Consider the following 23,989-nt stretch of genomic DNA (forward strand, 5'->3'; position numbering starts at 1 on the left):
TGACTGGGTGGCTGGTATTTTTTATACATTTACGCTTTGTAAATACTAATCTATTCCATTTTCTTTTGTACCTGTATAATCTTTGGTGTTTTATGTGCAATTACAGTAAAAATATCCCTCTTGCAGACACAACATACCTGAAACTCATAGACTTTAGAGAACTTCCTCACTTCCCAGAATTATGTTAAGATATGACTTGAGAACCTTATTTCAGTGTATGCAGATCAGTATACTAAAGAGACCAAACCAAACCACTTCTGCATTGTCTGTTGGACAAAAACATCACTTCACATCCTGTTGCTTTCACACCTGCAATACCAACACACGACACATTTTAAAGATAGTTTTCATTTGGCATTTTCATTGTTTTACTGTAAGGATAATTCTAGTAAGAGGTTATTTTTGTAATTATGGGTGATTTGTGCATATTTTAAGCAGATGCATGCTTCTGTTTATGTGCAAGAAAGAAAACAGCAAAGAGACAAGATAAAAAGCAAACAAATTCAGTGGTGGGCTTCAAGAGTACATGCATAGTATAACCACATTTTCGCCACACCGACATAAACATGCTTCGACACTCACATGTTCTTGGCAGAGCATTTGTATCTACTCATGAGATTTGTATTTGAAGTTCGATGATTTTGTTTATGGTTGTATGGACTCACTGATAACAGGCCGATATTATTAGCCAATAGCAGTTTATGTAGGAAATATGTCAGCTTCTTAATAAGAAGAAATGTAGGTTAATGGCATACAGCAACACACCCTTTCAGCATGAACCGCTTTATTTACTGTCTCTGTTTAAAAATGGCAAAAATATATTTATATATATTTATATATATTATTTTTTACCACAAATATATATAAATTACTTGAGAAATCTGGTAAAAAATAAATAATTAAAAATGGTGAATTCTGACTGATCTTGCTCTGAACAAGTAAATTGGTGATGATTTTGTTATATTTTGTTCATGTATTTATTTTCTTTCATGATATTTTTCTTTCACTCTTTGTATTTTATTTTATGCGTCTGGTAGTTGTTACGCCCCCTTACGTTACGTGTCCTGGCCTGTACCCGCCCAATACATACAAAAGGGGGGAATTGATATTTAGTTAACTTAATTTTTAAAACAAAAATCACATTACACTTTCATATGTCATCATATTTAATAGTACAGTATTCAAATAATATGATTGGTTCATTTATATCATTCACAAATCATAAAAACCTTTATAATGTCGAGTTAACCTTGCCCCCCCTCCCCTTTTTGACATGGTCCGTCCCTTTCCCGTTCGAAGCTCAGCGCGGGAGGAAGTAGCTGTGTTGCCGGTTGTTGTTGATGTTTCTTGGGGAAGAAGAAGTACCACAGGTAGTCTGATATACACACAAAAGCACATCCATAACTCATGTAATAGTTAGAAATATATATCCAGCAGTCCAAACATGTTGAACCATTTTTCTATTAGTGTCATTTTCTATTGTTATAAAGCTCTTAGGTGGGCTGGTTAGCTAACGTTAGTGTTACCGTTAGCATCTTGGAGGTTCAAGATGGAGGTGTAAAACGTCAGTTACTTCTCTTTGAAAGCGAGCTAATGTGTTGTTTCACTGTTATAACCCTATAGTTCATACTTTTGCTCAACAGGATGGACATGACGACGTGTTTAAAGTCTCTGTTGCTGGCTATCCAGCAGTACAGAGGCGGCAGGACTGCTCAAAATGCAGCGCATCTACACAAACAAGTGGAGGTGAGCCTGAATTTATTTAAATAATCGGATTTTATGTCACTTTATGACAGACATATAACATCACACCAATACCAAGGGAGCATGGTTGGCTTTCGGGTGTGTATTGTTTATATTGTGTTAGAAAAGCCTATTTTCGGTGGTGTAAAGTAGCTCAATACATTTACTCAAGTACTGTACGTTAGTACAATTTTGAAATACTTGTACTTAACTTTACTTGAGTATCTCCATTGTATGCTACTTTATACATCTACTCCTCTAAAATTCAGAGGTAAATCGTGAACTTTTACTCCACTACATTTATTTTCTACCTTTAGTTACTTTTCTGATTTGGATTAATGATGTGAAATATAATCAACACTTACATCAGATTTAGCTAACCTGGAGTCCAATTCAGAAGCTACCCTGCAGTCAATGAAGTCATTAAAACTAGCTGCACCTCTACCAGCTTTATTAAACCTGTATTAAACACATCAATACCTTAATAATTATAATCAAAACATATGGTAATATATGATTGAGAAATGGGCCAATCTGCATAATGAGTGCTTTTACTTTTGGTGCTTTAAGTATATTTAGATGCTAGTACTTTTGTGCTTTTACTTGGGTAACATATTGATTGCAGGACTTTTACTTGTAACAGAGTTGCCTCTTTTGTATTTTGTTAACCCACTCTTGGATATTATACATTAAAGTAAGAATAAAGGAATTGTGGAAATGGCTTTAAGTTCCATGACAAAGTCCCTGGATTCACAAAAGAGTATAAACTATCTTAATAACATTACACTCGGTTTTAGCCTTTAGTTTGTGATTACAAGCCAAACTGAGATGCTGTGGCTTTACTAAATGTTGGTTGAAATGTTGCATGTGTACATAACAAGTTGCAGGTCCCTATGAGTGCATGTTGTGTTTGTGGTTGTTTGCAGGAGGTGTCAGGCCTCAAGTGTGACCAGCTGCTGTCCTCGGGTCAGGCTCTGCCCCGGGAGTGTGTGAGCGGGCTGGTGGAGCTGGCTGGAAACCCAAACACCAGCCCCAACATGACGAGCTCCATCATCTCCCTGCTGGCACAACTAGGTACATACCAGACACATTTATCAACATCCACATGCACGATGAGCTAAGTAAGTGTTTTCATGGTGGCATCAGAGAAACAGGAGCCAGCGTATTTATTTTGCCGATTTGCTGGCGTTCCACACACTTTTGTCAAATCTTTCTGACACAGATGATAGGTGTCATATAGATGCAAATAGGATCTCACACTTTTCTCTGCTGCTGGTTTAAATCTCACATGTTATTAATAAAAAGTCACATATGTTGCCTTGTAAAAGCAATGACTCTTCACTTTGATTTGACGTCTATGATTCTTATAACGTTAGCAGTTCAGCGAGAATACAATAGAATTGGAAGAGATTAAATACACATACTCAAAACATAAATACAAAAATGAAAAACACAAGATGCAATGAAATGCATACTGAAAAACAAAAAAGGAGAAAGCAGTTATACGTGTGATTCATGAGGCAGAAACTGAACATCCAGCCCTTTTCTAAACAAATCTTTGTCCTTCTTCCCACCTGCTGCTCTAGCCTGTGATGATGACAGTCGGGAGATTCTTCACAGCAGCTACAGCCTCACCAGCACCCTGGCGTCTGTCATCCACTGCCACAGCGCCACACCTGGGGAGCCCCTGGTACTGCAGGTAAGAACATTACCGCATTTGGTCAAATGTTTCGCTCATGGGTCCACACATAGGTCTTCTGTCGGCTCTGTACATCAATGCCGACCTATGCTGACAAGTAAGTGAAGAGTAGACAGAAAGCGCATTATACAAATAATAATACTCATAATAATAGCAGACATTTTTTAACAATGACTAACAATATAATTATTTTTATAAACTAAATATGAACAATTGACAAAAATGAGGAAGAACTGATGATTCAAATGTTGTAGTAATGTAGTTAGTGCATATATTATTATTGCAACAAATGTGTTAATTCTCTTCATTATTAGTTGATTTTGTTTGGACGAATGCTCCGGGCCAGTGGTTACAATGGTGGGGCCGGTGACAATACAATTCCACCGACCCTTAATGTCTACCCCTGTCTCCTCCTGCATTGAACATCACATAAACTCCGTTCAAACATCAAAACGTTCAGCTCGGTCGGGAATCGAGGCTATTACTTTTCTCATTCATACATTTCATAATTCCAGAGATACATCCCATGATTCATAACATTTTTAACATTGAAGTCAATGGAGAAACTCTCCATTGATATAGACTTGAAAAATCTTCAAAATCTTCATGCGACTTCAACTGCTAACTGTTTCTTCATACTTTCACTCAGAAACCTCATTCCAACTTTAAAATGTTACACATCTTTCTGACATTATTTGTGTAAAACAACTTTTAAATCTGATTGTTACTTTTAGAGATATTAAACATTGTTCAGACCTTGTTAAAGAGGTTTTCTTCAGATTTTTAACATTAACTAGAGTGCGTGATGTCACAGCTAGAGGGTAGAAAATGTTGAGATTTGCCTTCATATATATTTTTTAAACTACCTTAATTCCCAAACCCTATATTCCTGAGACATAATTTTTCATGACAAACGTAGGAAAACATCTCGTAGCTTGAAAAATAATAATTAAACAAAATGCCTCTTGAGAGCATGAAGTGACAAAGGCATTCAACATTCCTCCAATAAAGCCCATTGTAATTTCAGGCTGATATTTCCTCACGGTAGTAGCCGCACACCTTTAGTTAAATTGCCAAAAAGGCCACATTATTAACCCGAAAGTACACAAAAATTACACATCAGATACTCAACTTCTTTGACATGCTTCACGTTTTGAAATTTCACAGATATCTGTTACGGTTCTTCCACAAAACGTTCACATGTAAGAGGTTTATCTCTCATTCAGAACAATGGAAACCTGTGATCTCTGCACACCTCGTTAGTTCAAATATACTCCTGTGTCATGGAACACGGTGATGTCATCGCTCCAACTGACATGCTCAGAGCAGCAGACTCCAGATAGCAGTGTGCCAACAGTCCAGCCGTGAAGACATCTACGGGACAGTTTTGAGATTTATTCAAATGATGCTCGCCTTGAAACACGGTTTTCTCATAACTTCAGTGAAAACACTCCAAACAGCCCAGAACTTCACAGGTTTGGTAACGACGCAGCCATCAACACATCTAAGCGTAGTATGGGGTGTCATCAAATGCCGTTGCCATGGCGACAGACCACTCGTCATGAAACACGATGTGGTGGTAAGTCCAATCGACACGGTCCAATCGTCCCACAATCTTCACTTGTATATCACCGGTCCATGCCTCAACGAGCTCTACGCCAAATCTGAGATCTCACCATATGCCGTTTCCATGGTGACAGACCACTCGCCATGAAACACGATGTGGCTGTAAGTCCAATCGACACGGTCCAATCGTCCCCCAATCTTCACTTGTATATCACCGGTCCATGCCTCAACGAGCTCTACGCCAAATCTGAGATCTCACCATATGCCGTTTCCATGGTGACAGACCACTCGCCATGAAACACGATGTGGCTGTAAGTCCAATCGACACGGTCCAATCGTCCCCCAATCTTCACTTGTATATCACCGGTCCATGCCTCAACAGCTCTACGCCAAATCTGAGATCTCACCATATGCCGTTTCCATGGAAACATCATGTTTTATGGCGAGGGGTGCGTATCCCTCGCCATAAAACATGATGTCGCTATAATTCCTATGAAAATGTTCAAAAAGTGCTCAAACTTCACATGTGTGCCAACAGTCCAGCCGTGAATACATCTACAGGACAGTTTTGAGATTTCTTCAAATGCCGTTGCCATGGCAACACAATGCTCGCCTTGAAACGCGGCTTTCTCATAACTTCAGTGAAAATACTCCAAACGCCCCAAAACTTCACAGGTTTGGTAACGATGCAGCCATCAACGCATCTAAGCGTATTATGGGATGTCATCAAATGCCGTTAGCATGCCGTCACCATCAAGTTAGTTCAAAAGTTTACAGTTCAAATATTCTGCTGCTTTTCCAAGCCTTTTTCTCTCATCACACATTCAAGCCCCCAGTGTTCATGTATCATTTCAATCTAAATTCTTCACTTTCTTCTTACACATTACATTGCAGCATAGCAGTTTAGCGTCAGCTTTTCAGCATAAAGCATTCCCACTAGCAATTTCTTCAGGAATTGCATTCTCTAGTTGATTGTAATGTTGTCTTTTGTGTCCTTCAGTGTTTGCAGGTGCTGCAGAAACTTACTTACAACACTCGCATCTTCCAGTCGACAAACTACATTCACGAGCTCATCGCTTTTTTAATGACCAACATGTAAGAACCACCATCTCCAAGTATGATTCATTGAAGGATGTGTTTTTGACATTTCACCAACCGTTTGACTTTGGGTCCCTTAGCCAGTCTCACAATGAGGACATCATCATGCCATGCCTGGGACTTATGGCTAACGTCTGTCGTGATAACCACTCGGTGCAGAGCCACATCAAGTCTCTGGTGAGTGACTGCACACAGGAAATAAACAGGATGTCTGGTTAAAGAGAGATGTGAATTGCTTTGAATAGAGTTAGGGGGTTACAGAGTGTGTCTGTATGTAGAGCGTAGAATAGAGGAACAATCACTTGATTAACTGATTAGTCAATTGACAACAATTAATTAGGAACAGTTTTAATTTATAATTGGTTAAAGGTAATAGTATTTTGCAGCATTTCATTCTCTTATTTCTCTGAGAATGTTCCTCAACTTATTTCACATACATTATCAAACATGTTTGCAAAAAACACCTTCTTTAGATGTTAGTTAAATAAAAAAAGAGTGACAAATATTTCTAATAAATGTTATATCTTTTGTCTATCATTTCAAACCGTTACTGTAACAAAACATGATATGCAGCCAGTAAGGTAGACTAGGAACTTTATGAATCACTACCATTTATCCACCTTCTACTTTACTTTTCTCCAACATTTGTATACAAAATGAATATGTGCTCTCTGCCATTAGACAAGAAAGACAGAGTATTTGATGCGTGTTGCGTTTGAATGACATGAAATTGGATGGTTATTTAGGAAAAAATGGCCTGATGACGCATTGACACAACTATAAACAACCACAAAGCATCTAAAAAAAAAAACCATTTTTTAAAAGGCATCACAAGTCCTGACAACCATGACAAGGTTTTCATCAGATACATGTCATCTGTTGAGCAGTAACTAAAGTGTTTCTTCCAAATCCACATAATAGACTAAACCTATTTCAACATGGCAGACAAAAGTTTCACAAAACATAAAGGTCGTCAGTTTGTGGCTAGTTTTAGATATCTTGTAAATATGTGTTTGTGTGTATTCTTGCAGGACAACGTGAAGCCATTCTACCGCACTCTGATCAACTTCCTGGCTCACAACAGTCTGACGGTGGTCGTCTTCACGCTGTCCATCCTGGCCAGCCTCACTCTAAATGAGAAGGTTGGAGAGAAGGTAGGCGTGACATACTCAATACTGAGAGCTCACATGTATATTTTCAAATGTATCCTATAGGGATGCACGATATTGGTTTTTTGAAACCGATACCGATAACTTCCTGCTTCTCAAGACCGATACCGATAACCGATAATAATATAATATATATATATATATATTAAATGTACCTGTAGTTTTTGCACACCTGGTGGTAAAAAAAAGACTAGTAGTGAGCAAATGACATGAGCATTACTACTATGAACAAAACAAAGCCAAGAACAGTTTTGACTCTTCAAAGTGACCGTATTTATTTTCCCAAATAAAGTGCCTTTTTCAAAAGCCTCGTCGATAGGTAAAAGCCCCGGTGCCTTTGCAGCTGGCTTTGGATTCGCCGCTAGTTTAGCAGCGCAGGCGTCTTCGTATGCTTTTAACACACCATCGTAGCGATGGCGATGTTTCAGGTGACTAATCAGGTTGGAAGTATTATAGCTCGTTGCCTTTTTCCCTCCTCGTGGAACTTCTGCATTGCATTTGTTAATACAAATAGCAAGCGAACTATCTAACTTTGAAATAGTCCCATACTACCGACGACATGTTTGTTTACTGTCCTGGCTTCACGGCTGCACGCCATTTACGTCACAGCCAGGCATGAGTTAGGGAGCGCTGGATTTGTGAAAAACTCCCCTCTTCCTAAACCACTAATACCACAGTACTGGCAAAATGGGAGGAGCCGAGTGAAAACAAGCGCCCCTCATCCCAATCCACCCACACCGCAGTATTTTTTTCTTTTTTTTTTACCCAAAAAATATATTGTATATTATCAGGGCTATTAATACTTTTATCGGTTTTATCGGGATGACGTCATAATTCCTAATATCGGGCCGATAATTATCATGCACCACTAGTATCCTATCCTTTCACCCAGATTAAGCAAAATCTTGATAAACAGAAATACTTAATTAGTCCTAGAATGAACGTTGTTACAGCAAACTGCAGATAAATCTAATTGTCCTTTCGCCTGTATCTTCTTGTCCTTTCGCCTGTATCTTCTTGTCCTTTCGCCTGTATCTTCTCGTCCTTTCGCCTGTATCTACTTGTCCTTTCGCTGTATCTTCTCGTCCTTTCGCCTGTATCTTCTCGTCCTTTCGCCTGTATCTTCTCGTCCTTTCGCCTGTATTTTGTCCTTTCGTCTGTATCTTGTTCTTTCGCCTGTATCTTCTTGTCCTTTCGCCTGTATCTATTTGTCCTTTCGCCTGTATCTACTTGTCCTTTCGCCTGTATCTACTTGTCCTTTCGCCTGTATCTACTTGTCCTTTCGCCTGTATCTACTTGTCCTTTTGCCTGTATCTACTTGTCCTTTCGCCTGTATCTACTTGTCCTTTCGCCTGTATCTACTCGTCCTTTCGCCTGTATCTTCTTGTCCTTTCGCCTATATCTTCTCGTCCTTTCGCCTGTATCTACTCGTCCTTTCGCCTGTATCTTCTCGTCCTTTCGCCTGTATCTTCTCGTCCTTTCGCCTGTATCTTCTCGTCCTTTCGCCTGTATCTACTTGTCCTTTCGCCTGTATCTACTCGTCCTTTCGCCTGTATCTTGTTGTCCTTTTGCCTGTATCTACTTGTCCTTTTGCCTGTATCTTCTTGTCCTTTCGCCTGTATCTTCTTGTCCTTTCGCCTGTATCTACTTGTCCTTTCGCCTGCATCTTCTTGTCCTTCCGCCTGTATCTACTTGTCCTTTCGCCTGTATCTTCTTGTCCTTTCGCCTGTATCTACTTGTCCTTTCGCCTGTATCTACTTGTCCTTTCGCCTGTATCTACTTGTCCTTTCGCCTGTATCTACTCGTCCTTTCGCCTGTATCTTCTTGTCCTTTCGCCTGTATCTACTCGTCCTTTCGCCTGTATCTACTCGTCCTTTCGCCTGTATCTACTCGTCCTTTCGCCTGTATCTACTCGTCCTTTCGCCTGTATCTACTCGTCCTTTCGCCTGTATCTACTCGTCCTTTCGCCTGTATCTACTCGTCCTTTTGCCTGTATCTTCTTGTCCTTTCGCCTGTATCTTCTTGTCCTTTCGCCTGTATCTACTTGTCCTTTCGCCTGTATCTACTTGTCCTTTCGCCTGCATCTACTTGTCCTTTCGCCTGTATCTTCTTGTCCCTTTCCCCTGTATCTACTTGTCTTTCATCCTTTTTTCATTTTATATTTTTTTATAACTAATGCTGTTGATATATTGTGATTCTAAGGGTGTCTATTACCATCTGGCCGGGGACAACAGCTGGAAATGAGCCATGTTGGCTAAAGCTGCTCCATTTACTGTTTTTGTGACAGTTCATCGATGGGGATTGTCCACGACACTATAAATAAATAAACTAAACTAAACCAATTTTGTTGTTGTTGCAGTTACATATATTTTGTCATTTTGCATTCAATCCTGTTGAAGCCTATCAGCACTTAGCAACCCTTTTTATTGTAGTAACAAACAATAATAGCTATTATGTTGTGCTATGTGCTTAATAATGTGTATTTTTCCCGCAGCTCTTTGATGCAAAAAACATCCACCAGACTTTCCAGCTCGTGTTCAACATCATCGTGAACGGTGACGGCACTCTGACCAGAAAATACTCTGTGGACCTTTTGGTGGACTTGTTGAGAAACCCTAAGATCGCAGATCACCTTTCCCGGTACGAGCACACGCCGTTTTGTCATGTTCAGCGATTCACCACAGTGTTTGCTTCATTACATTGCATTTAGCTGACACTTTTATCCAAAGCGACTTACAATAAGTGCGTTCGACCAACAAAATACAAACTTGAAGAAAACAGAATCATATAAGTACATCAGGTTTCATAGAGCCAACACATTTCAAGTGCTACTCAACTGGCTTTAGATAAGCCAGTCCTTTATTAGTATATAAGTGCTTTGTTAGTAATTCTATCGCTCGAAGTGGAGTCGAAAGAGATGAGTTTTCAGTCTGCGCCGGAAGGTGTGTAAGCTTTCTGCTGTCCTGATTTCAATGGGGAGCTCATTCCACCATTTTGGAGCCAGGATAGCAAACCCACGTGTTTTTGCTGATGGGAACTTGGGCCCCCCTCGCAGTGCGGGTGCAGCGAGCTGTTTGGCTGATGCAGAGCAGAGTGCACGTGCTGGGGTGTACGGTTTAACCATGTCCTGGATGTAGGAAGGGCCAGATCCATTCGCAGCATGGTACGCAAGTACCATTGTCTTGAAGTGGATTCTAGCAGTTACCGGAAGCCAGTGAAGGGAGCGGAGGAGCGGAGTGGTGTGGGAGAATTTAGGAAGGTTGAAGACCAGACGAGCCGCTGCATTCTGGATGAGCTGCAGAGGTCGGATGGCACATGTAGGTAGACCAGCCAGGAGGGAGTTGCAGTAGTCTAGGCGTGAGATGACGAGAGCCTGGACCAGAACCTGCGTCGCTTTCTGGGTCAGCTGGGGACGTATACTCCTAATGTTGTAAAGAGTGTATCTGCAGCAGCGGGTTGTAGCAGCGATGTTTGCAGTGAAGGACAGTTTGTTATCTAGGATCACACCCAGATTCCTTGCAGTCTGAGTCTGAGTCGGGGAAACAACAGAGGTGCCGATGTTGATTGTCAGGTCAAGAGTGGGACAATCTTTTCCCGGAAGGAAAAGCAGTTCAATCTTGTCAAGGTTGAGCTTGAGGTGGTGAGCAGACATCCACTGAGAGATGTCAGCTAGACAAGCAGAGATGCGTGCGACGACCTGGGTCTCTGAGCGGGGAAAGGACAGAATTAATTGGGTGTCGTCAGCGTAGCAGTGGTATGAAAAACCATGTGGGCTAATGACTGATCCGAGCGAGTTTGTGTACAAGGAGAAGAGGAGGGGACCAAGAACAGAGCCCTGAGGGACCCCTGTAGTTAATTGACAAGGGTCGGACTCCGACCGTCTCCAAGTAACCCTGTAGGTACGGTCTTTGAGGTATGAGGTGGTGCAGAGCCTGAAACTCCAAGTTCTTTGAGAGTGCGAAGGAGGATCTGATGGTTCACCGTGTCGAATGCAGCAAACGGGTCCAAAAGGATGATGACAGAGGAGAGGGAGGTTGCTTTAGCAGTGTGCAGTTCCTCAGTGACAGCAAGGAGGGCAGTTTCTGTGGAGTGACCTGCCTTGAAACCAGACTGGTGCGGATCCAGAAGGTTGTTCTGATGGAGATAACAGGAGAGTTGTTTAAAGACAGCGCGTTCAAGTGTTTTAGACAGGAACGGGAGGAGAGAGACAGGCCTGTAGTTTATAACATCAGAAGGGTTGAGAGTGGGTTTCTTTAGGAGAGGGTTTACTCTTGCCTCCTTGAGACTGTTTGGAAAGTGACCAGAAGTTAGAGAATTGTTGATGAAATGGGTGAGAAACGGTAGAATATCAGGAGCGATAGTCTGAAGGAGGTTTGAGGGGATAGGGTCCAGAGGACAGGTGGTAGGGCGGGCAGAGGTAATGAGGGTAAGAACCTCACTTGGAGAGAGAGGGGGAAAGGAGGTTAGTGTGTGGGTGAAAGGAGGGTCTGGTGATCCAGCGGTGAGTAAAGGTGAGTCAGAAAAAGAAGAGTGAATATCATCAACCTTTTTTTCAAAGTGGTTAACAAAGTTGCTTGACAGAAGGTAGGAGGGGAATGGGCTTTGGGAGGGTCCAAGAGGGTGGAGAAGATGGAAAATAGTTTTTTGGGATTGGAATAGGAAGATTGGATCTTGTCTTGAAAGAAAGTGCTTTTTGCCTGAGAGACGAAGCAGAGAAAGAGGAGAGGAGAGCCTGATAGGTTAGGAGGTCGTCATGGTGTTTGTATTTACACCATTTCCGCTCTGCTGCCCGAAGGATGGTTCTATTAGCACGCAGTGCGTCATTTAGCAAGGGAGCAGGAGGGGACTGACGAGCCTGCCGAGATGTGAGAGGACAGAGAGAGTCCAGAGAGGATGAGAGAGTAGAGAGGAGAGTTTCTGCAGCAGAGTTTGGAGGCAGGAGTTGGAAGGAGTCAGAGGAAGGGAGGGCTGAGAGCACCGATGAGGCAAAGGTAGAGGGGGAGAGAGAACGAAGGTTACGGCGGACAGGTGCAGGATGAGAAGAGATTAGTTTGTTATGTTTGGAAAGGGGTAGAGAGAATGAAATGAAGAAGTGATCGGATGTGTGGAGCGGGTTTACAGTAGGGATGCCAGTGATTATTCGATTATTTGAATATTCGTTACAGTCTCCACAATCGAATATTATTTTTAAAAATCGATTTTATTTATATATTTTTTTATTATTATTTATGTTTTTTTTTTTCTGGCTTAGTTTCAACCAAAATATAGACTAATGCTAATAATAGTAATAGTATTAATAATTGTAAATGGCCATTGGTCACACCACCAGTTTGTTTTACTGTAAACTTGGAGGAAGCCTACGTGCAGAGCAGACTGCTGCTGCAGCACGCTACACACCGCCCCCGTCCCCACCCCCCCTCTCCCTCACACGTGCGACTAAAGATGAACAAAGCGACAGGTAAAAAGAGTTCCTCCTCGTGGAACTACTTGGAACGTACAAGTCCAAAGGAAGTTAAATGCAAGCTCTGCGAAAAGACGTTGGTCTATCACAGCTCAACCTCAACAATGCGTTCGCATTTGAGTGCGAAGCACGCCAAAGAGGTTACAGAGAAAGACTTAGCAGCCGGCCATTACCAACTTCACTTCAAGGCCACGTCGTTGTGATGACATGCGTGCATGTTTGTTGTTTGTACTGTTAAACATGTTCCAGTAAAGAAAACAACGGAATTCCTTTTGTCTGAGTTTTTTTTCTTTTCTCTCCCGCGGGAGGGGGGGGGGACGGGGGGACGGTCGAATAATCGATTATTATTCGCCAGGGCTGCCGAATAATCGATTTTGATCATGGTCAGTTTCTGGCAACTCTAGTTTACAGAGAGGTTAGAAGTAGAGCAGTTCCTTGAGAATATGAGATCAAGGACATTGCCAGCTTTATGAGTTGGTGGGGACGGAGAGAGTGAGAAAGCAAAGGCGGTTAAAAGAGATGTTGGTTCAGCTATCTTCCCCGTCTGGAGGTTGAAGTCTCAGAGAAGTACAGCGGGAGGGCCAGTTTCAGGGATGTGTGAGAGGAGATTATCTAATTCCTCCAAGAAGTCCCCCAAGGCGCCTGGTGGACGGTAGAGAACAACAATGGTTAATTGTATAGGATGGGTTACCGTGACGGCATGGAATTCAAAGGTGGAAGGAGTGAAGTTAGGTAGCTTGAAGAGGGAAAAGCTCCATTTGGGAGAGAGCAGGAGACCACTGCCACCTCCTCTGCCAGAGGGTCTGGGTGTATGGGAGAAGGAATATGCTGTGGAGAGAGCTGCTGGGGTGGATGTGTTGGATGGAGTAATCCAGGTCTCAGTGAGAGCAAGGAAATCCAGAGACTGCAGGGAGGCGTAGCCAGAGATGAAGTCGGCCTTAGGAATAGCTGACTGGCAGTTCCACAGGCCCCCTGAAACTAGATGTTGGATCTCAGTGGAGCATGTGGGATAGACGAGAGCAGGCCGGTTATATCGATTACGAGATACACAGGGCCAGTCATAATTGCGAGAAGACACATGAACAGGAATGGAGAAAATACACATGATTATAGCCTGAGGGGCACAAAAAAAACCAAAAAAAAAACACCAGCGATACCTAGTTCAATCAAAGTAAGATTTGTCTCCTCTTTGCCTCCCTCGTGACTCCTGCAGGACTCCAACTAGCAGTCAGTTAGTTCAGTTTGAAGGTTTCAGTCAAATTACGTGTCCCAAGTTTCTGCCTGACAGATACTGTAGCGGTTTTGAGATTTTAAAATCACACATTTTAGTCAGATCAACTACAGAGCATTTATACAGAGTACACACACTGAAACAGAGAAGTCTAAAAACAGAATGTTACTCACACAATTCTAGAAGTCAACAGTTATCCTGTCAAAATCGAGTTGCACACTGCTTCATCCTCCGTTGACCACCTGACTGTGAACTGAAACCATTTGTTTTCCATTTGAAGGTATCAGCACTTCTCAGCATGTGTGTCTCAAGTGTTAGGACTGCTGCAATCGAAGGACCCTGACTCTGCAGCAAAGGTGCATTTGACACATTATTCTGTATATCTGTATTTAACCACTGCACAAATGGACACTAAAAGCATCCTCGATGGCTAAAATGTGTCAGTTGTTGTTTTTGATGGTTAACTTTTATGTGGTGCAACTAATCATATGTGAAACTATGCAGTAACCACTGTATTGTAGTGGTAATAGAGTGAGCCTTTTCTAAATAGAGCACAGTACAGCAGTGACAGGAAATAACAGTGACAGTAAGTGACGGTACATTTTGAAGCATAGTTTAAAAAAACTATGCTCTGCCCATTTTCTTATTATGTGTCTGATTCTGTGTTTTCGAAAATACTAAGCGCTATACAAATTATAAAAACATTATAGCAATATAGGCCAGTCCCAAATTATGAAGAGCTTTAAAAACAAGTAGAATAACCCCAGCATCTCTATAAACAAAGATGTTATCATGATGGATGAATGATTGCCATTGCCATGATGTGCCATTCTTCATGTTTGTCAAAAGTTCAGATTGCGTCTGTACAAACTCAAAGGTTAAGGTTAAAGTCTTTTTTTATTCTCTTAGAGGACAGTAGAGCAACCACAGGAAATAAAGAGGAAGATGGGGGAGTTGAGAGGTTTTGCAGCATCGTTTAAAAAAAAAGCAGCGCTGCTCATGTTCTTGTGATTAAAAGTTGTGTTTTTTTTAAAAGGCAGTAGGAGGATTATAAAAAAGGATAACAAAACCAGAGTGAGAAACGTAGGCAATACCCAACCTATTGGGAGCTTTAAAAACAAGGAAAATAACCTTAAATATTAAAAGATGATGATAGAGGAATAGATGATATTGAAAGCCTTGAGCCGTTGGTGTTGTTTCTGTAATGAAAATACTAAAATGGCTTCTTATGTTTAACTGTACATTTAACTTCTATTTTTTATTTATCTTAATATATTAATACCCAATTAATCGAGGATAACTAAAGTTTTCTGCATCTGATAAAAAAAAATGATGTACAATAGTTAATTATAAGTTGTCAGTATTATCGCTAGAACTAACATTTAGTTTCAATTGGATCTTGTGTTGTTTGCATTGTCTGCAGGTGCTGGAGCTCCTCCTGGCCATGTGCAGCATCTCTGGGCTGCGTTCTCTGCTGTGTGAGGTGGTTTTCAAACCCGCCGCGCCCAAACTCAGAACAGCAGGCCTCGGGCTGGACGGGGGACGCAAAACAGAGACGGGACTGGCCCTGGTGCAGTGGCTGAGCCTGCCTGTGGAGGGCGCCGAGTCCTGCTCCCTGCAGGCCCTGCAGCTGCTGAACGAACTGCTGGAGGTACGGCAACTCTACAGGGACACATTTAATACTGAGAGGTTTGAGTCGGCAGCATGTTGTAGTGGTTTGACCAACATCTAAAAAGATAGTAAGAGGAGTAGTACAGTGAAATTAAAACATTTAAAACAGTTCCTTAGCCATAATACTCCTTTCTACAGCAAAGCACTGAATTATGGTCAAACCAGTCAGATTAACCCTAACCCAGGGGGTTACCTTGGTTGCTGATTGGCTAATGGGTACACAAGCCAAAACATCGTTATGACATCATAAAGCGGCCAAAATCTGATCAGCTCATTTTCAGACAGGTTTTTATATAAATGGATCAGGACAAAAAATTTGCGAATCTTTTTTCCTGAAACTTTCAGAATTTCTTTACTCAGAGGGGACACATGGTTATGTATAAAAGACATGAACAAGTGAATTTTGCATAGTAGGTGACCTTTAAGAAAATAAGGCTGTTAATAACAGCTTAACATTTGATAATTCTTTCTCTTCCTCTCCATGTTATCGCCTCTGCGTGCAGGAGGCGTTGGGAGCGGAGAGTGTGTCTGAGTGTGTGCTGCGCTTCGTAGAAATGTTGCTACCCGTCCTGTTGGGGCTCCTGAGGGGCCTCGAAGCTGCGCAGGGGGACGCTCACCTCAGGAAACAGTGCCACCGCATCACACACGTCACCAGCCTGCTGCTCAATATCCTTCACATGTCAGTCTGCTCTGTATTTCTGTGTTGCTCTGTGTTGTGTTTGTTTTTAAAGCCTTAACTCCTGCACTCCTGTGTGCCGAGGACTCCACTAGGTGTCTGGTGTCCCGACAGGTGAGCACTCAACTCTGCCTCACGCAGGTCGAGTCCCTCCTCTCCTGTTGTCACAGCAACAGCTCCTTCAACTGCCACCCCCCCGGCTCTGACAATGATCTCAGGTTAGTGGCGGCTGCCGCTTTGAATCACAATTTTAAAATGCTTTATTTCGTGTTCATGTCATAAACAAAAAATGAGATTTATAATTGCAGTTTTAGGAGAAGGAGTTAAAGTTGTGTGTTCCAGCCAGGTGTATGCAGACGCTCTGCTGAAGACTCTGGAGTTAATGAGCAAACTGAGACAGCAGGTGAAGGACATGGAGACCAGCTTCTACCGGATGTTACAGGTAAACACACACACACACACACACACACACACACACACACACACACACACACACACACACACACACACACACACACACACACACACACACACACACACACACACACACACACACACACACACACACACACACACACACACACACACACACACACACACACACACACACACACACACACACACACACACACACACACACACACACACACACGTTCAGTTTCCCTGAATCCAAGGTGACATTTGGAAATGTTTTTGTCCATCAGAAACTGTAGATATGTATTCATGTAGTCGGAGCATGTGGTGGTTGACTGAGTGCAGGTTTCTGTGTTTTCTCTTTGCCCTCTCATTCTCTGTGTTTATCCTCCAGGACCAGAGGATCGTGACCCCTCTCTCTCTGGCTCTGACGTCCCACCACAGAGAGCGAGTCCAGACAGGACTCTCTCTGCTGTTTGAGGCTACTCCTCTCCCAGACTTCCCCTCTCTGGTGTGAGTCTCTTGCTGGAAAAAAACATATTTATGTTACGAATATGAAGCCGCTCAGGTTTATTAAAAACATTTCATTAATCACCAAACAACAGTCTGCAAAAATAAACTGAAAATAAGATCTTTCATTTATGATTTAATGCCGGGTTTTGGTTTTCAGCTTGTTGTAGCATCTTGTTGTTATGCTTAGATGCCAGTCACCTGTACTAATCCAACCATATTTCTCAAGTCTGGGAGAAAGTATGGCTGCCAACAACGCCTATCGCCAGCGGGAGTCTGAGCTGTCCGTCAAACGTGTCGCTGTGCAGGAAGGCCCGCCCTCCAGCATCCTTGACTCTTCCTGTGGATCGAGCAGGAGCGTCTACTGTCTGGCTGACAGGATACAGAACGGCTTAGAGGTGAAGTGTGTGTCTGTGTGCATGTGTTAGGAAAGCACCCATACTGTATATCTGATTTTAGTGTTAAACTTGATTTTCTTAAAAGTTGTTGTAGGACAAATTCATTAGAAAAGGGTCTTACAGAACATGTTTTCTTGACTTCAACATTTTTGCATTTATTTATACAAGAAAAAAAGTGGTTTCTTTTTTATAAACAACATATAATTAATACTGTAGCCAGCAGTTGCAACCTATAACTGTTTCAGTATAAAAATAAAGTGAAAAGCATTATTCACCTGTTGTTATTTGTAGCTGCAGGAACAGGTGAAGGACTCCCATGTGTCGGACATCATAGATGTTTATGAACAGAAGCTCTCAGCGTTCGCGGTCAGTATGTTTTATAATATTAAATTATATTTTCACATTAACATTTATTGTTTGGCTCAGTTTTTCCAACAGTTCTATCTCTCTGTGTCAGTCTAAGGAGAGTCGTCTGCAGGACTTGTTGGAGGCCAAGGCTCTCGCTCTGTCTCAGGCCGACCGTCTCATCGCTCAGTATCGCTTCCAACGAGCTCAGGCTGAAGCAGAGGTAAAACACACACACACACACACACACACACACACACACACACACACACACACACACACACACACGCTCATGTTAAACAAGCCTTACCCTTACGTTCCTCAGTTAAACCTGCAACTTTTTTGTAAGTAGAGCTGAAAGAATAAGTTGATTTATCAAAAAGTTAATCGACAGAAAATACTTTTGCAACTATTTAGATGATTAATAAATCATTTCCCAGCCTTATAAAGCAAAAAAGGCAAACATTTACTCTCTTCCAGTCTCTTAATTGTGAGAATATATATTTTTTTCTGGTTTATGTGATTTCCTCCGAGGTTTCTTGCCAGATATCACAATGCTCAGAATTATCTTTATTTATACTTACTTTGAATATGACATGCAACACCACAGCACTGGTCAGTTTCAGCATTAACAGCCTAAATGTTCTCATCATGGTTCTCGATGTGCTTCTGTGTGCAGGCCTGTAAGCTGGGCTGCCTGCTGAAGGAGGCGGAGCGTCGGCGGGAGGATCTGCAGTCGGAGCTGAGCGGCCAGGTGCTGGAGGTGGAGCGATGCAAGGCCGACATGGAGGAGCTGCTGCAGCACAACGGCCGGCTGCAGAAGGACTCAGAGGAGCACCAGAGCCTCAAAGGAGCTTACAACGCCCTGCTCAACAGGTACGAGGCAGGACAAACACAACAGATTCAGAATATCTGCAGGGCTTGACAAAAAATATTACATTCAAGACCTTTTCTTGTAACTTATAAAAGTATTTTGATTTTAGCAAAGGCTTAAATAAACTTAAAGCTGAAATTGATTACATTTTTAGTTATAACTAGGGATTACTTTACTTTGATTTTTGGAAGTTCTGACAACTACGTCCGATACAGATATCAATAAACTCATACTCTTATTAAATAATTGTAAGCCTTTGTGTCTCTACTGGGGCGGAGTGGCGCAGTGGGCTGTGCGTTGATCATCAGATCAAGGGGGCGTTGGGGGTTGTGTCCTTGGGCAAGACCGAATTTGCTCCTGTGGGTATTGTCCACAGTACATGACCGTTACATGTATGATATGTGTGTAATGTGTATTTGTAAAGTGCCTTGAGCTCTGGAAAAGCGTTATAATAAATATAAGGAATTATTATTATTATTACTGGGCTTTTTTTCAGGATAATTTTCGAGCAGTAGTATTACAAAATTATTTAAATGATATGTGGTTTCGAAGTCAGGTCTTTAATTGATTTCATTACTTTCTTATAAATTAGTGAAATCAATCTATCAATTTTTAGCCACTTATCTGATTTTAGATTAATTATATTTCTAGGAATTACTGTGTTATGCACTTGGGAAGTACTAACAAAATACAAGTTATAAGTATTATAGTATCGACCGATATGGCTTTTTCAAGGCCGATACCGATACCGATTATTAGTAATCAAGGAGACCGATAACCGATATTTGGAACCGATATACATTTGCAGTAAAATCAGAAAATCTTGGTGTCAAAATGTAGAATAACACAAACTCCAACACAACTCAACACAACTTCTTTGAAATGCATTTAAGCATATATTATGTTTAATTAACTTTTAAACATCTTACAACTGGTTTCCTCTCTGTGCCCTTTTCTTTAGTGCAGTCATCTGCAATGAGTTAGAGAAAGAGACAAGAAGTGGGGCTGCAGGCTGACATGCTTAACTAACATTAATGCTTAATTTATTATATCTGTCTATCTAGCATAACATCCCAATAAACTGCTAGCAACTGCAAAACACTAGTGCTAGCTAATGTTTTGCAAACTATTAAAAGTGAGGCTATTACAGTAGACCTAACGTTAGTCTAGTAGCCTCACTTCTAATATGTTGCTAAACATTTACATGTTGGCTAGCTAATGAGCTTCACATATCAACCTGAAAAATTGCGAGACTCCACTCGCAGCCCCTCCCCCCCCCCCCCTCCGCACCACAGTTACTCCGCTGCGAGACGCTGCACGCACCCCCAACTCTGACTGACTTCCCGCGTCCCTGTGTAACTGGGAAACTGATAGATTGGATCATAAAATCGTGGTGTTTTTGCAACTTCAGCATAGGGGATAGGGATGTTTATTGAACTTCGGCTCTGCCGCTCAGCGCTGCTGCTTGCTTCAGTCTGTGTCTGCGTTCTTTCGCACCTGCCTGTAATCTGAGAAGGTCCCGCCTCTCTGGCTGGCTCCTGCCTGGAAAATCTTCAGTAATGGCCTATCAGATAGCGCTGTGGGCGGGACATTGCTCGTGTACACAGAGTGGTGACTGCAGCCAGAGAAACGGCCGCATCAGAGCCAAAGTTTTATCGGCAATTTGATAAAAAAAAAGGCCGATACCGATAATCGGTCAAATGCGGAATATCGGCCCCGATAATCGGCCAAGCCGATCGGTCGACCCCTAATAAGTATCAATGATTCACTTAAATATATTTGGAATCATCATTGTATTGTAGTCATATATATTTTTTGAAGTTTTACTGTTTTATGTCTTATGTTGCATTGTTGGAGGAGCTCGGGACATAAGATTATTAGCCATTTCTACACTGTAGCTTATGTGCATTAAAACCTTTGAATCTTTGATTGTATTCAATGTGGTTTTATAATCTTTCATTGAATTTGGTTTAAACCGAAACCCTGTTTTAGCCTCATTTGTTTTTCTGGAATGTTCAGTCTCTTTAAGTACCTAACAGGTAGATCTGTGCAGGTTTAACGAGAGCGAGCGTCTGCTGAAGGAGCTGCAGGCCGCTCACATCTCGCTCACCAAACAGAGCGACACTCTGAGGAAGAACCAGGAAGCTCTGACACTGCAGCACGAAAAGTAAGACACACACACATCTGCATCTTTCTTCTCTCAAAGTTACTCCTAGAAGTTACCTTGTGTTCAAAGGTTCAGGTATTAGCACCCTCTCTAAATTTTGCGTGTGTCTCTCAGGATGGCGTCAGTGTTGGAGGAGAGAGAGCAGGAGATCAGATCTCTCCGTGCAGATCTACAGCAGAAGAACAGCGACATCACAGGTGGGTCTAACATTAACTTAAATTAATTGCATGAATAAATATAATACATTTTATATAATTGTCTTTAAATATTTTTTATAAAACTTTTTAAATTGTGGTATTAGGTATTTATCCTATATATTCTTTTTTTCTCTCCAGGATTTCTCACCATAAACATACCTTACATTTATTTTTAACAACAGCTGCAGAATTTATTAATTGTATAAAGCAGATTTTCTCCTGTCTTTATTCCATTTGTATAACTGTTACAGCAGGCAGTGGGTGAACGTTTGGGTGTAAAAATTAATTAATCGAAATTAATCGCATTTTTAATCAAATATACATATTTGACCTGAGAACAGTGAGAAGCCATTTTCACATGGATTTTACTCCAAGTGGTCTACAGTCGAGTGCAATCCAGTGAGCCAGGGAGTTGGTTATTTTCTCAGACGTGGACTTACTTATCCTGGCCCTGAAACCAGTCATCTGGTTGAGTGTGGGTTGGGTCAGGGTGTGGTTCCTTGCACTCGGAGTCGGGCTAACGTCCACGCTAGCTGCTACATGCTTTGCATTTAGGTGATACTTTAGGCTTGATGTGCTGCGGTGATATGCACATTCTTTTTTGCATAATTTGCACACAACCGTGCTCTTGTCGACGCTTCCATCCGTCCGTTTTTTAAAACAAAATTTCCCATCCACGGGGCCGACCAAAGCGGTCTCATCAGCTTGTTCGTTCATGTTTGACTATTGTTCACCGTGGTTTGTTGTTGTTTGAAGTCCCATGCTGAAGTCATGAACGTTAGTTGGTGCTCCAGTATAATCGGTACGCCTGAAACTCATCCAGTGAGAAACATTCCGCTGTGCAAAAATAAGTGCGATTAAAGTGCGATTAAAATGCGTGAATTTTTGTGGAATTAATTAATCTTAATTAACGCGTTAAAGTCCCGGCCCTAGTTCAAAGTAATCAACATTTTTTTTTTTTGAGTGCCTTTATTCCAGAGAGGGTGTTACATTGAGAGAGGGGAAGACAATGTTTGAAAACTTTGGCGGGCTCGGGTTTCGAACCCACCTACTAGCTACTGTAGTGACAACTCCTGTCATTTAATGCATCTCTGCGTGAATGATTAGATCATTTCACCTAAATTAAATCAAATGAAATGATGTTGATGGTTAAATTAGCTTCATATGTGGGCCTACTGAGTTATGAACTTGCCATTTAGATCTGTAAAGGCCTTGGGGCTATGTGGTTTCATTTAATTAAACACAATATATGCACTCCACTATGCTGTTGTAGTATTTACTGTATCTGAAGCTCTTAATATGATTGCTCATATTTCAAGCCATCTTTTTCCCGGCCCCTTGCTTTGGATCATTTTCATCAACCGGCCCCCATTCCAAACTAATTGAATAGCCCTGGTTAAGACTATCTTTTACAGTGAGGTTTTTTGTTAATGATGTTTGCAGAACAGGCAAATAGAAAAGCACACAGATCCTCCTCCAGGTGTTATTACTATACCCAGAGCAGATTTGAGGAAAGCCTGGTAAACGTGGGATCTCAACTCCCAGCATTCATCTCTAACGCTTCCCTGAATGTCGGTTCCTGTCAGGTCTGCGAGGTGCACTGCGGGCCGAGGAGGAGAAGATGAAGGAGAAGGATCAAGAGAGGAGAGATCTGGAGGAGACGGTGGACGTTTTGAGGAAAGAGCTGAACAAGACGGAGCAGGCCAGGAAGGACGCCAGCATCAAGGTGATTTTGATACATCTGTTAGAAAGAGATATTCACCACGTCAGACTCAAATGTTGAGATGGATCTGTGTCCACACACAGCTGTAAGAGTTGACGCTCCTCTTCTCTGAACCTTCCCTGTCTCTCAGGCGTCGTCTCTGGAGATGCAGAAGAGCACTTTGGCGACGAAGCTGAAGCAGAAGGAGGACGAGTTGAACAAACACTCCTCCATGATCGCCATGATCCACAGCCTGAGTGGCGCCAAGCAGAAGAACGAAGTCAACCTGTCGCTCTGACTGCAAACAGCAAGCAGATGAGTGATCTTGGAACATGATGGACTTTTTAAAACTGGACTATGATTTAACATTTTTAAAACAAACAAAATTAATCAAATATACTAAACTAAGTGACATTAAATATTTGTATGTCTGTTTTTAATGTCTGGTAAATAAATAATGGATCTGTATTCTTGTTGGCCTCCTATCGCAGTTAAAATATGTATATTTTTTAAGGTTACATGCTTACTAGAGCCAAATATATTCTTAATAAGTCTTACTTCTGGGATGTGTTTGGTGCATTTTTATTTTTTTTATCTCCTGTTGAGGAAATTACATAAATTATTTCATGTTTGCTCAAAGATAACTTCCATTTAAGTCCACATTTTTACAGGTAAAATGCTAACTGTAGCCACAGTATATGTATGCTTATACTGGGTGTTTCTCACAGCCTGTCCTCCTACAAAAAACGACCAAATAGGTCGATTGTTTAAGCGCCTTAGATTACGACTCATAGCCTGTTTTAAAGTGTAGCACCTCTAGTGGTCGTGTAAGAAACAACATGCTCCCGTTTATTCACAAATAACCCTCTCTGGAAAATCCTAAATTGTAGAATAGTTTGGCCATTAAAATGCTTTTTGATTAGATTTCTAGCGAGAAGTGTATATTGTACTTTTAGAATCCACGTCCAGTGGATGTGTAGGATATATAGTTTGATAGATCTTACGAAGATGATTTGAGGTCTCGCCAGGAGAACGTGTATATGCGGCAGCTTCCATGTAAAGTTAGCG

At 41.6% G+C, this 23,989-nt stretch overlaps 1 protein-coding gene across 1 annotated transcript; it reads left to right on the forward strand.

The window, feature by feature from the left end:
• Positions 1–1,281: 1,281 nt before the first annotated feature.
• Positions 1,282–23,394, forward strand: cip2a (cellular inhibitor of PP2A). The gene is made up of 22 exons (XM_034108774.2): positions 1,282–1,370; positions 1,644–1,746; positions 2,670–2,817; positions 3,330–3,442; positions 6,009–6,103; positions 6,187–6,283; positions 7,138–7,260; positions 9,770–9,915; positions 14,248–14,323; positions 15,391–15,618; positions 16,142–16,304; positions 16,385–16,532; positions 16,657–16,756; positions 17,123–17,241; positions 17,468–17,636; positions 17,928–18,002; positions 18,094–18,204; positions 18,661–18,857; positions 20,909–21,022; positions 21,137–21,219; positions 22,806–22,945; positions 23,073–23,394. Exons 2-22 carry the CDS (start codon positions 1,645–1,647, stop codon positions 23,217–23,219), a joined length of 2,694 nt encoding a protein of 897 aa, XP_033964665.1. The 5' UTR covers positions 1,282–1,370; position 1,644; the 3' UTR covers positions 23,220–23,394.
• The last annotated feature ends 595 nt before the right edge of the window (positions 23,395–23,989 follow it).

The sequence above is a fragment of the Pseudochaenichthys georgianus genome, chromosome 20 (assembly GCF_902827115.2).
Source record: "Pseudochaenichthys georgianus chromosome 20, fPseGeo1.2, whole genome shotgun sequence".
Taxonomy (NCBI): Eukaryota; Metazoa; Chordata; class Actinopteri; order Perciformes; family Channichthyidae; genus Pseudochaenichthys; species Pseudochaenichthys georgianus.

What these genes read in the sequence shown, in the direction of transcription:
- cip2a (XM_034108774.2), top strand. Translation starts at nt 1,645, where the DNA reads ATGGACATGACGACGTGTTTAAAGTCTCTGTTGCTGGCTATCCAGCAG. An exon ending in GGCTCTGACAATGATCTCAG is followed by an intron (nt 16,533 to 16,656) that starts GTTAGTGGCGGC and finishes TGTGTGTTCCAG; the next exon opens with CCAGGTGTATGCAGACGCTC. An exon ending in GGATACAGAACGGCTTAGAG is followed by an intron (nt 17,637 to 17,927) that starts GTGAAGTGTGTG and finishes TGTTATTTGTAG; the next exon opens with CTGCAGGAACAGGTGAAGGA.